The following is a 14794-nucleotide window of genomic DNA, read 5'->3' on the forward strand; positions in this document are numbered from 1 at the left end:
AAATAGACATGCTGCATACAAGTAATTTAGTACCATGTAAAAACGGAATATTAAATATAAAAGATTATTAAACTAAAAGTACATGTAAAAATGTAGGTTCATCATGCAATTTGGATGGTTTGATTTAACAAAAACTGTTACAATTACACACACAAAAAAAGATAGAACCTAACAGGATAACCCACAAGAAAAAATACTATTGTTATTTATAGTGAATGAATATCATGAACTGTGTTATAAATTTATTCATTAGTCATCACAGCAGAATGAACCACTAACTTATCCAGCATATGTTTTACGCAGCAGATGCCCTTTTAGCTGCAACCCATCACTGGGAAACATCCATACACACTCATTCACACACACATACACTGCAGACAATTTAGCTTGCCCAATTAACCTATAGCACATGTCTTTTGGACTGTGGGGGAAACAAGACTACCCGGAGGAAACCCACGCAAACACAAGGAGAACATGAAAACTCCACACAGAAACGCCAACTGACCCAGCCGAGGCTTGATCCAGCGACCTTCTTGCTGTGAGGTGATCGTACTGACCACTGCACCACTGTGACGCCCACTTTAGTTGTTATACTACAGCAAACTGTAGTGTATTTTTGTAAATATATATTTCTAGAAAACAGTACAGTATTGGGTAATTTGTTCATATTATATCTGTATTACCACAGCAACTATACTATTATCACAACAGATTAATTCAAGTATTAAAGTATGGTTGGAAGACATTAGAAATTACTGTACTATTTTTAACTTGTGAATTTGCCCATCCAGCCATTTAAGATGCAGATGACCTTTTTCCTCATTATTAGCTGAAACTGCGCTCATCTTCATTGTAAACAAACAGCATCAGCTCACATGAGGTCTAACACACTGGCATTATTCAGTCTTAGGAATGTTGGCTGAGACTGGATTAAAGAAAAGATAAGCTAAATCAGTTTTGTACAGATAAATCTTTTATGTATTGTACTTTTTTATGAATATCTAAAAATACATTTTTCAATGTTCTGCTGAGGGAATCACCAACACGGATAACCTGAGGGTGAGTGTTTATTTATTGTTTATTATTAATGGTTGAACAACAGCTTAATTTTCCTCATCATGTTGAATTTATAGTCTGGGTTTACGGTTCACATAACTTCCCTGTCATAAATGTCTTTGTTTTTTTTCTTTCAGAACAGTCATTTTCAGAAGCCTATGTTTCTTTATTAACATGTGTTTCTTGTACAAAAATATCTACCACATCTTCCGAAATGTGAATTAGGCTCCTGTTAAAAATTAATTGTTGAATCATGTTGAATTCATACAGTCTTAGTTTGGTTCACAGTACTTTCCCTGCCACAAATGTGTTTGTGTTTAATCAAAACAGCCTTTATCTATCCATCTTTATTGGCGCATTTCTTTTCCTCAAGTATCTTGGAATTATTTGCTCCTTACCAGAAGACGGAGCCCTCCTCATCATGTCACAGCCACGTGAAGAGCCGAAGTATCGCGGGAACACGAAGCGTGGCCGTGAACTCCCGGCAAAGCATGACAACCGTGTGCTTTTGAGCTAAATAGCTGCGTAATTCCGAAAACACTGATTTTTAATTTTCTCAAGATACAACTTTGAAAGGACCAACGCCAAAATGAGTTTACTGGCCAAAATAGCCGAAATCGAGAACGAGGTGGGTTGACATTTACAGTGAATTACTTTATGAAAAACGGCTGTTAGCATTTTAGCGCCAAACCCATTCAACAGTCTGTCCTGCTGTACCTTATTTCAGAAATAAACTGGACATTTAATACACAGACCATTTAAATCCTATACAATGTTGAACTCTGTGGAAATCTGTTGTTATGTTGATATTGTCATCGTGAATGTGCGGTTTTCTGAACGGGCTGTGTGCTGCAGATGGCTCGGACTCAGAAGAATAAGGCCACCGCTCATCATCTGGGGCTCCTGAAGGCCAGATTAGCCAAACTGAGGAGAGAACTCATCACCCCTAAAGGAGGCAGTGGAGGAGGCACTGGAGAGGGTTGGTACTGCACTATCATCACCTACACCTGCCTCTCATCACATCAGACAGCTATTTACATTCACAGGCTCTTCAAAAGGGGAAGTTTGGTATTGCTAAACTTTTATCCAACTTTTTCTTACACCCCTTAATCGTTAGTTTAAGAGATGGTGGTTTCATCTGTTAAACAGTAGACTTTCAATGAAGTGTTTAAATCTGGGTGCAGTGAGGTGGCACTATTGTCCTCAAGGTATTCAAGATTAACCATGGGTTTACTACAAATAAAACAAATCAAGCATGGTTACTGTTTAGTAAGTCGTATTTGCTGTGATGATAATCCATTTGCTTAAATCATGGTAACTTTTGGTTAGTTATGCAAGGGAGCAGTTTTTCTAGTGTTTTACTAGCTTTTCATAAACTGCCTAGGCCTGTCACAATAAGGAGTTTTGTTGTGTGATATATTGTCACAGAAATTGTTGCGATAAGCAATGTTGTAGTTTTAAAATCGTTTTATGCGACTGTTTATATGAAGAGTTCATATGCAAAACCCTCTTGTCTAAATCCACAAGACCTCTTTTTTTGTAAATGAGCATTTTCTATCAGGCTTCTATAATTAGGTTCAGAAGTTTAATTTTATAGATAATAAAAAAGGTTATTAGCTAGTAAATAAAATAACATTTTTTCAAAAATGTCACTTTAGACATATTTTTTTTAACAAGGTAGTTTTTCTTTTGCGTCAAAACCAGCTAAATCCACTTGTGCTTTTATTTATTTATTTTTTTTTTGCAAAAACCCCTAAATCCACCAAGAAAGTGTAATTAGAATCACTAAAGAATAATTTACCCTAACATATAGCGCATTGCACAAAACACCGAAAATTATAAATACATAAACATGTCAAGTAAGTGGCGGTTCATTTCACTGTGGCGACCCCTGATTAACCAGGGACTAAACAGAAAGAAAATGAATGAATGAAATCTGTCAAGTAAGTGCATTAATCATTAACATTAAAATTGAAATTTATTAAAGCTTAACAATCTGTTGTCATTTCTGATGTTATTGTAAGTAGAGCACAGTAAACATTGCAAACTAAACGTAGTGTAAAACATTGTGAAACATCATTATCTTTGCATTGTCCATGAATATAAAACGCTTATCAGATATATAAGTAATATCAAGATATAAATATTATGTATAGTTTTATACATTATATTTATTATTTTTAAAAAATAGCTAACATTAACAAATAAAACACAAGGTAGGCCTACTGGGCAAAAAGGGGATGTCTGTCAGACAGTTTTAGAAGCTGTCATTCATTCATTCATTCTCACCATAATCAAGGTCTCTGTCTCTTTTTCGTGTCTTGTTTATCCTCATAGCATCCATGTGGGATAAAAGAACGACATCCTTACTTCGTCTTTCATGAAATGGAGTTGCTGTTTAATGTGTAGTAAATAGGACCTATTTATAGCGTCACTGCACGCAAAAAAAAAAAAAAAACGTTATGAATATATCCACAGTTCCAAATGTACAGTGTGTTTTCTTTTTCTTATAATGCACACAGTTTAAAGGTAAGGGATGTTTTTATTTGCCATTCACTGACAGTCGAACAAGCTCATCCAGTTCATCAAACTCCATCTTTTAAAATCTCAAGTAAAAGTGGAATAAAGTCTCCTCATAAAAGCCGGTGTATCAGCGTGTCGTTAAATTGAAAACATATGATTCGATTCATGCCTTCTGATTGGTTCTAGGGACATAGCGGCTACATATATGCTATTATATTATAGATAAATGTTCCATGATAAACTTCGACACTGGTAAGGTAGAATGTAAATGTCAATGTAAGATGGCTTTAAGGTTATTTATGAATTGTAAATGTATATTTTAGCAGGTAAAATTATTGAGGTCATCTCAAAGTTTTGCAAGTCGATATATTGATTATTGTGACAGGCCTTCATATTTTCATCTATTTTGACAATTGGACAAACTCAAAAGGTCTATAATAATTTTCACATTTATTTTGTGATTATTTTTACAAATGAAATAATTATGCAAAATTAGAAGTATTGTAATAATAGTATTGTGTTGTAAATGATTAAAGTACTCATGTTTGCTTTTTTGATTTCTTTATTTTCAAGCTGTAATCAAAATCATTTGGTAAACTTGCGTCCAAGAACTCACAACATTGTGTTTTGAAATACAAACCAGGAATAAAAAATAACTTGCGTTCTGGAGATGGCATGCCTACAAGCAAGAAAACTTGACATGCAATTGCTTAAGTGTTGCAGCAACTTTCATTTTTATTGATAAATTGTCAGTTTAAAAATGATCAAATTAAATAAATGGGATGAATTAGTGCACTGTGTATTCTTTTTAAACTTTGGATTAAACATGGTTTAAGTCTATAAAAAGGGGTTCATATCTTGTCTTGAAGTTTCATGCTTCTATTGTCTAACAGGAGCTCCAGAGTCAATTATGGCTTTCATTTTTTCACCAACCTGGTTTTTCCCCCCTCAGGTTTTGATGTGGCTAAAACCGGTGATGCCCGAATAGGTTTTGTGGGCTTCCCATCAGTAGGCAAATCCACTCTTCTGAGTAACTTGGCTGGTGTGTATTCTGAAGTGGCTGCCTATGAATTCACAACACTGACAACTGTACCAGGAGTGATCCGTTACAAAGGAGCGAAAATCCAGGTGAACCATTTTGCAGTAGTCCATTACATACCTGATTAAGTTGCGTTTGGACAGTGTTGAAAGGTATAACATGATTTAGTGATTCATCATTTTGTAAAGTAGGTGTACAACCTTGCTGAATGACTGACATAAATGATGCATTCTGAATGTAAGGTCTATCGTTTTAATGGTGTGTTTCTTATTTTCTTTGTTAGCTTCTGGATCTCCCAGGTATCATTGAGGGGGCAAAAGACGGCAAAGGAAGAGGACGACAAGTCATTGCTGGTAATAGACTGTTAACACAGATAATAACAAGACACTTGTAGTGCAGTTCTGTTTTTTTAATTGGCATTTCCCTAAACTTTTCTTCATTCCAACAGTTGCTCGCACTTGTAACCTGATTCTGATTGTCTTGGATGTACTGAAGCCCCTCGGACACAAGAAGCTTATTGAACACGAGTTGGAAGGTTTTGGTATTCGGCTCAACAAGCAACCACCAAATATTGGCTTCAAGAAGAAAGACAAGGGCGGAATCAACTTCACTGCCACTGTATGACTTCAGTGTACTATTAGCTCTTTATTGCATACATTTACACACTTGGGTATTAAAAAGTTTCAAATGTTTGTTGATGTAAAGTTAATATAATTATATGTAATGAAATAATATTACAAAATGCATTTTTATTAGCTTTTTTTCTCCATTTTTTAAAAATCAATATGTCTATCATTGCAGTTATAATATTTGTCCAGTACTAATTTCCAAATTACATAATCTAATACACTGTTCTTAATTTAGTTGTAAGTAAATTATGGCTATATCAGTACTTTATTAATTAATATTGTGAAATATTAAAGGGTTTATTATCATTTATATTACATTATTTATAAATGTCCTTTTGATACAATGATTTTATCTATTTTTTTACCAAAGTTTAATTTTACATTTATCATTTGAAAAGCAATTTGACTTATATGTATATCGTAAAAGAGAATACACATTTTTTTGACACTAATCAGTTTCTCATAACATGAACAGAATTGGCATATTTTTTTTATAATTTTTTTAATCATTTCATTAGTTTTAGCCATATTGTTAATGCCTTTTTGCTTGCCTCAGCATGTTCGCTTCCATCTTTTCTTTTCTTTTTTTTTTAAATGTTTTTATTTGTTTTTTCTTTTTTGACATACACAAAACAAAAATACAAACACAACATAAAATGCCTGACACAAAACACAACTGCATATACTAAAATATACATATGGCCAAAGCCATAAGCTATTATGTTATAAACATTACAATATGGCAGGAAGAGTGAAAAGTTTGATGAAAACAGAAAACAAGAATGAATGTCTATACGGACATTGTCATTCCGAGTTTCAAAATGTCACATAAAGCAAGGTTTATACTGTCCAGATATGGTGTCCAAGTGCGAATAAATATATCAGTTGTGGAGTGGCTTAGACATGTTAAGTATTCCAGGGGAATAATCTCTTGAGTTATTGAATGCCATCCTCTTAAGGAAGGGAGCTTATCATTGATCTATGACATCAAAATGTTCTTCCTGACAGCAAAAGTTAACAGGCAGAGGAGTCGTTGTTCATACTTGTTCCTGATTAGTTTGCAAGGAAAACTCAGAAGAAGGGACAAAGGGTTTTATATCTATGTCCAGTCCAAAAATATTGTTTATTTTGGCTACAATTCTGTTCCAGTAGGCCAGAATCACATGTGCTTCCATCTTTTAATGTCTGTCATTCATCAGATAAGTTGTGTTTGCAATTGTCATTGTGTCTTTCTGTTTTAGTGTGCCCAAAGTGAGCTGGACGGTGACACTGTCAAAAGCATCCTTTCCGAGTATAAGATCCACAATGCAGATATTACCCTACGCAGCGACGCTACAGCCGATGACCTTATTGACGTGGTGGAGGGAAACCGGTAGGAGCAAATTCTCAACCTCAATCCTCAAGCGTTCTCACTTCAGAAGAGATTTTCACATGCTGGTTTTCCTCCTCTAGGGTTTACATTCCCTGCATCTATGTCCTCAACAAAATCGACCAAATCTCCATCGAGGAGCTGGACGTTATCTACAAAATCCCTCACTGCGTGCCCATCTCCGCTCACCACCGCTGGAACTTTGATGACCTGTTGGAAAAGATCTGGGATTACCTGCAACTAGTGCGCATGTGAGTTACCTTCACTGCATTCTGGGAGCAATTTTTTACATGACAGCGGAGTTTGATGATTTTTCACTTCGTAAAGCAGTGGTCACCAAACTTATTCCTGAAGGTATGTGTCCTGCAGATTTTTAGCTCCAACCCTAATCCAACACACCTAAACAAGCTAATTAAGGTGTTACTAGGTATACTTGAATCACCCAGGCAAGTGTGTTGAAGCAAGTTGGAGCTAAACCCTGCAGGGACACCGGCCCTCCAGGACCGAGATTGGTGACTTCTCTTGTTAAGAAACACTACAGTCCTGTAGTACATATTTGCGTATACCTAAAAACTGAACACATAATTCACATCCATATGACATCATAGTGTAAACTGCAAAAAACATCTAATTGTGAAAACTGAGATGATAAAAGTAAAAATGGAAGAATCAAAGCTTTAAATCAACCGAAACAATTGCTTGGTGAAATGATTCAGTGTTTCAAAGTGTTCAGTGTTTTTTGAAACGCAACATCCTGGCGCCACCTGTTGGTCAGTCCTCTAAATGCATCTCAAAAACCTCTCATTAAAGTGGACCTATTGTGCAAAAATCACTTCCATAAGGAGTTTGGGCACAGTTATGTGGCAACAGTGTGTGAATATAGCCAGCTTCAAATAAAAAAAAATAATAATAATTACCTTTTTTATTATCACACTTGATAAAAACTTTGAGCATGTCATCAGGGAGGAAAGCCCCACCCCATGGTGTCAATCTGTCCTTAGTGACATAAACAGCCCTGAGTGAGAAGCAGCTGTCCACCATTAGTGTTTTCACCATACTTGCTAAAGATAATGTGAGCGACTAAGAGACATTTTAAATGCTGAGTTTTGGGATGCACAAATGAACACTGTAGGCTCCATAGACTGCCTCCTCCTTAGCCTTCAGTCATTGATAGAGAGAACATTCATTCTTTGAATCTGCTTCTATGCTAAAGCATAGGTGTTTGCAGCTCAATGTCATTTGAGTTTAAAGAGAGAGCCACCAAAACTGCACAATTCTGGTGAAAGCCTGAAAGTTTCAGTTTCAAGGAGTTATAAAATACGATTCGTTAGGTATTTTGAGCTAAAACTTCAAACACACTCTAGGGACGTCAGAGACTTATTTTGCATCTAGTAAAAAGAGGCTTAATAGCTCCGCTTTAAATCATCTGCAAATGTGTAATGATCCAAGATCAGCACAGACTGTAAACTCTCAGTAATGTACTATACTATTTCATTATACCTGAATGATTTATAGGCTCACAGAGATTAACGCTCCTGCAGAAAACTATTGGAATTTCCAAGTGTTTTAAAATAGCTGTGACGTAACATTGATATTCTAAAGACGGCTAAAACCTCTATACCATTGACTTCCACATAAGGGAAAAACCAAATACTACACATCTATCAATACAAGTTTGTAGCTATCTTCAAAATATAATCTTTTCTGTTCAACAGAAGAAAGAAACTCAAAGGTTTGTAGCTACATGAGGGAGAATGAGTATTGTGTAAATGTTCATTTTTGGTTGAGCTAAATAAATACATATATATTTTTAGGCAACTTAATTAAATCGCTGTAAGGGAAATCAGTGACTTGCTGAAGAAACAGTTTACTGAAACTTTATTTTGAGTGAAAAAGCCTAAGAGACGCTTGCAGGAAGGTAATGTAATGTACTGTAATGCATCACAGTGTTCTGCTGTCTAGTGCTCTCTGGGAGACTTTAAAGTTTGCACTGTGTGTCATAAAGCCTCAGCAGGATGTATAATAACACTGACTGATTTTTCACAGCTACACAAAGCCGAAGGGACAGCTTCCTGATTACACAGCACCTGTCGTTCTTCCAGACGGAAGGACCGCTGTCGAGGACTTCTGCCTAAAGATTCACAAAAACCTCATCAAAGAATTCAAATAGTAAGTGACTAATGTTTATTTCCTGCACGTGGACTGAAGTTGATCTCATTGATGTTTTTGCCTTGAGTCAGTTCTGATGTAATGTGATTATGCATTTCCTTTGGACGTCATTGTTCGTCTGTATTGAGATCCAAAGGATAAAATCATTGTGATCTGAATTCAGTTCTTGATAACCGTTGTCTCTGATGTAATGGCAGCACTAGTTATCTACATTTTACACACATCAGCTCATATCCTGAACTTTATTCCAAGGTTAAAGTGAACATACAGTGTGTTTCTGCTTCCTTCTGTTGGGAAGATTTTGTCTCTACATTCTGTCCAAAAAGCCCTTTATTTATGTATTTATTTATTTATTTAGGATACCTGTATATCAGTGAAGGTTTAGTTTTTATTTAGAAGTTATTCTATTAAAATATTTCCCCCTCACTTAGAGGTTGTGGTGTAATTTCCACTTTTTTGTTATAGGGTTTTTGGTAATACTTTATTTTGATGGTCCCTGTTGAACATTTTGTTGACTAAAAGTTGCATTGCAACTACATGCTAATTCATTCTCATTAGACCATTAGTAGACTGTCTTCTTGATATCTGTTGATACTGCTCCTTCAACATTAAACTGACTATAAGAAACTTTGAAAGTACGTTAACTTACACTAACTGTAACCCTGACCTATCACTCTACTTGTAATCTAATGAGAATTAGTTGGCATGTAGTTGCAATGTAAATATTAGTCAACAAGATGCGCAGTAGGGACCATCAAAATAAAGTGATACCAGGTTTTTTTATTGAATTTTGTTTCAATTATCAATTAAGCATTTTAATTGTTGTAGTTACCAGTAGCATCATTGATTTATTAGCGTTCAACCACTCCATAATTTGTTTCAGTAAAATGTAGAGCTGCACGATTAATCAAAAGAAGATGGCGATCTCGATTCGACCCTACACACAATATTAACTCAGCTTTTCTACAATTCAGCCAATTGTTTTTAAGGTCAGGAGAGAAGCGTTAAGGAGGTCACACATGTCTTCACATTTTATATTCATTGCTCAGTAACATGGACAAATTGTGTTAAATGTGTCACACACTGTATTTATAAGGTTTATTTCATCAAAAAAAGTCTTTTCTGTCTTAATGTAATGATGTATTCGTGGCCACAAAATCACTCATGAGCTGACGCACTGTTTATTTCCTACCGAGAGGCACGTGTGTGCCCGCCAGTGTAGTCTACTTTAGTGAACAGAATATGCAGGCTGTGAATAACAGGTAATAATAAAGTTTTTAATAATGTTCAGATTGTTGCACAGAGCAATTGTTTTGGAGCCGCGTGGGAAGTAAGATTTCCATGTATGATTTTTCCTCAAAGTGACGGATGACATGACATGAGCTGCACTTGGCAGTGAAAGTGAAACCGAACGTGCACACATTATTTAAATGATCATATCACATTTATGAGTTAGGATTACGACAAGCATTTAATATGTTTTTCCTTCATAGCGAACAGTGTTGTGCATGAAAATAAATGTTTACTGAGTCAGCTACTGTAGTCTATATAATGTTGAATATAACGCAAGAGGGAATTTTGTAATGACATATTTCATTTTACCAGTAAAAACTGGTTTAATAATGTTGTCAGTGACAAATGAAAAGCATATGTCTCAAACATAATTAAACTTCAGGACATATTTAAAGTCTGTTCAAGTCCACCGTTTCAAGTCTATACAAAATTGAGCATTTTAACCAACGGTAAACTAGAACATAAGCCAAATATTAATATTGTTGTTTTATACAGTGTTTGAGAATAATAATAATAATAATAGGCGACTCATATGAACCTTTATTTTACATCCACAGAATTGTGAGAAAACCGTGATCTTGATTTTAGGAAAAACAAAGTGATTTTCATTTTAGCCAGAATCGTCCACCCTAGTTAGAAGTACATCAACTTTCTGAAATAAGTCTCAGCAGTTTCCTTTTGCATCTGATTTTAATAATCCTTGTTTAAGAAAATGTCAGGCCGAAATGTGCAACATGCCTATATCTGTCTTTTAAAAAAAAAAAAAGAGAAAAACCAATAAAAAATTGTTCTGTCTTAAAGTATGGAATATTTATTAATTAGATATAACAGAAATTGTATATAGAAATGTAGTAATTAAGAGTATTTTGACAGTCACTGTACTAGTAAGAATCACAGTATATTTATTTATTTAGTTATTTTTTAAATCTCCATTTCAAGCAACACAAATAACCCATCACAATGATTTTAAATGGGATTTTTCAAAATGCCTGTGTTAATGAAGGAAGATTTCAAACTATGCACGTAAGACATTTCGAGCGCATGTAGTATTGCTATGTTGAAACGTGCCTAGCATCATGTCTCTTTTCTCTCTGCAGTGCGCTGGTGTGGGGCTCGTCGGTCAAGCACAACCCGCAGAAAGTCGGCAAAGACCACGTGATGGAAGATGAGGATGTAATCCAGCTGGTCAAGAAATAAAAGGACTCCGATGCCTTGCATGATCAGTACACTTCTCATTAGAAGTGATAAGACATTCATAAATGCCCCAGAGGTTTCCCATGGCACCATTTTGCTGTTTCTCCATTTGTATTTTTGGACTTGGAAAAAGTATGATTGTTAATCCATGCAAATGCATCCAGCAGATTAAATAATGTGTCTCCTTATGGTTGGATATGCATCACAAATGGCTTGAATGCAGTTACAGAATAATTGCATCTGCAAAACCAATAAAAGACTGTAATACATGATGCAAAACATTTGACTGTATTCTGTATTATTTTCCAGATGAACAAAATGAACTGATATGTCTAGTCAGTAACCAGCCTGCTATCCAGTAGTCTTGTGGTTATAAGTAATACCCTCCCCCTCTGGGATAATCAATCACTCTGGATAAGCAGGGCACTTAGTGGATGAATGAGATGAGGAGTGAAACACACCCAGACAGAAGCACTGATACCCTTAAATTTCTCCATTCCCCAGGGACATTTTGACATTATGTGTGATAAGTGCCCCAAAAAAATCTCCATTTAAAAAAAGAAATTGTGTGTTTGCATCTAAGGTGGCTAGAAGAATAAACTATTTTTTTTAATCTGTGGTCAACAAGTTTTCAGAGTTTTTTTTTCTGTAAGGGTTGATAACATTTTTCTAAGTAATGACGAGCTGTTTTGTAGAAAAGCTGATCAAAATAACATATTTCCATTTATGATCAAATTATGGTCATTTCCCAAAGATTTCTTTCTGAGCTCTGAAGTGGAAACAGTAGTTTTGTGTTGTCTATAAATCAAATGCAAGCCTTTCTGAAAAGAGTATCTTGTTTATTATTTTTTGACCAACTGCTTCTTAACCAGGGTATCCACAGGGTCTTAAAGTCTTAACAATGTAATTTTAAAAACAGAACTTGAGGCCTTAAAAAGTCTTACATTTTCAGATATATTGTCTCGTAGGTCTTAAATAATTTTAAACGGGTCTTAATTTTAAAAGTTGTTGAAATGTTACCCAACCGGGTTGACACCCATCCAATCATCCACTATGTAAAAATATGTATGTATGTATGTATGTATGTATGTGTGTGTGTGTGTGTGTATATATATATATATATATATATATATATATATATATATATATATATATATATATATATATATATATATATATATATATATATATATATATATATATATATAACATTTTTTATTGCAAAGGGATGATTGTTTGACAACAGTTGTTAGACATTTTTCAGCAAATATGTTTAATTAAATTCCCTAATCCGGAAAAGAAAACTTACACAATTCCTGTACATAATCTTCCAATTGCACAAGAACTATTTACAGTAGAAAGTATGAGTGGACATAATACTTATAAAGAAAATAAAGGTTTTATAATAGAAATGCATTAGGTTGAATAGGACTTGTACTCAATTAATTTGAACCAAAAGCAAATATATTTTATGAATATTCATGTAGTTTTCTTCATAATTAATACACTTTTAACACATTAAATATTTGGTTAAGAACCACATTTGTTTTTTCCCCCAATTTCATTGATCTAATCGGGCCATTATAAAAAAATCCTTAGTGTTTAGCCCCCTATAGGTCTAAAATCTCATTCATAATGGTGTTAAAAAGTCTTAAATTTGACAATGAAACCTGCAGAAACCATGTTAACTGCTATAATATCATTTTAAATGTAAAGAAATGTCATCAGTAGTTCACAGAACAAAACAAAAGTGTTTATACAAACACAATATGGTAAACAGAAAATCCAGAGAAAATGACATTTTTTATATCTTAATTTATTTCTCATAAATAATACAAACTGAAATATGTTTTTAATATTCTTTGGATAATTGATTTGGTGAGTGTGAGATTCTCTCCAAAACAATTTCTTGAAATGTTTTTTTCAATAACCACAAACTCTATAGAAATAATTTGTCAAAAGACCCTCTCAACTATTTTAAATGATCGTCTTTTTCTCTGAGCTTTGATTTTAGTTATTGGGCAGTCTGCTTTAAGCAGCTTTGGCACAGCTGAATTTAGTAAATCTAACAATCCGTTTAGAAAGATGGACACTTCTTTGGCATTATTGTTTCTGAAAATTCTAAAATGTCTTCATCTATTCAAAATGATTGATTAAAAAGCCTCATCCACGTCACCGAATTCGCAGAACAATACCTAATGCAGACAGTGAAATGAATAATCTCAAAGAAAGCATAACTAAAAGACGCAATATGTTATCAATGAGAATTTAAAGTGCGCCATCAGCAAAATCGTAAAAAGTATGTTGTTCGTTTCTTCTGGAGGGGTTGTTGGGTTCATGGGGATGAAAGGGAGGCAGACTCAGGCATCGATTTGAGTCTATTTTTTTAGATGGTAGGGACGTCCACCAATGGCAGAGAAGCCAACGCTTCAACCATCAAGCTCCGCCCTTCCCCCACCCATCTTCCCCTGCTGCACTTTCCCCTGTAAATTATAGCAGCACTTTAGCTAATGAAAGAGTTGAAGTCCGGGCACTAATAAAAGCCATTAAGTGAATAAAGCGCTTCCCCCTCTAACAAAATTAAAGAATTTGCCCCCTCCTCAAGATGGAGGACTCTATATTAATATTTATGAATTGCGGAACTGGACCCTCTACCCCCCTTCCAATGACACGTACCTTGGCCCACACCACCCAACTTCTCCTCGCAATCCCACCTATCCTGGGTGATATTGCAGGACCCCTCCCGGGAGGCGGAGGGAGGGGCGGAGTATGGGGGGTGCTGGAGGAGAGACATCCTGGACAGTTTGCCCTCAGTCTGGCTAACAGGTCCGGTCCAGACACCCACCTCCAAACAGCAGCTCCACTTCGCCTTCAGCTGATCTTAGTCGGCAAGAACAAGAGGCATTGGTCTTAATGTGACAATTTAGTTTGAGGACATCCATCTCTGTGGGAACCTGTTGAAAGGTCCTCTACTAGACTTCATGTAGATGTTCGTCTACAAGACTGAGGTAAGAGTCGTAAATGCAAAAGTTGCTGAATGTCTTAACTGTTCTTCTTTTCTTCTCACAGACCTGCGCTGACAATTCTTAGTTTACATGCACTCTAGAAATTGAGCAATTTTTGAGCTAGTGCTCTTCAAAGAAAAGATCGTAAAGAGAGTATTGCGCAAGAAGGACACAAAATACTAGCCTAGTGGGTGAGAAGTGTTTTCTCTAAACATGTTGTGTATTCAAGGGATAGACTCTAGAGGGACAGGGAGATGTCCAATATACTGGTCAAACAACGTTGTAGAGCATTTTTATTCATCCATACTTTATCAACTTTTCTTTCTGATCATCATCCTCCGTTCTCCTTCAGCACCCCAAATGGTCATTCTTAATAATATTTGTTTCCTCTCATCTCATCAGGCTAAGTGGTTCATTTGACCTTTAGAGTTGATTAGTGCACCTATTCTTCCCATTGCCGCTAAAATGTCCCAAGGGGCACGACAAGTATGAGGTTAATTTGATTACCACCCAGATG

General features: G+C 35.3%; 1 protein-coding gene across 1 annotated transcript; it reads left to right on the plus strand.

The window, feature by feature from the left end:
* Positions 1–1529: 1529 nt before the first annotated feature.
* On the plus strand, positions 1530–11551 carry drg1 (developmentally regulated GTP binding protein 1). The gene is given in 9 exon segments (NM_200038.1): positions 1530–1684; positions 1912–2035; positions 4532–4707; positions 4902–4971; positions 5067–5236; positions 6489–6619; positions 6700–6867; positions 8663–8785; positions 11176–11551. Coding segments are annotated over 9 exon segments (1101 nt in total). The 5' UTR covers positions 1530–1645; the 3' UTR covers positions 11276–11551.
* The last annotated feature ends 3243 nt before the right edge of the window (positions 11552–14794 follow it).

This window comes from Danio rerio, chromosome 10 (genome assembly GCF_049306965.1).
Source record: "Danio rerio strain Tuebingen ecotype United States chromosome 10, GRCz12tu, whole genome shotgun sequence".
NCBI lineage: Eukaryota > Metazoa > Chordata > Actinopteri > Cypriniformes > Danionidae > Danio > Danio rerio.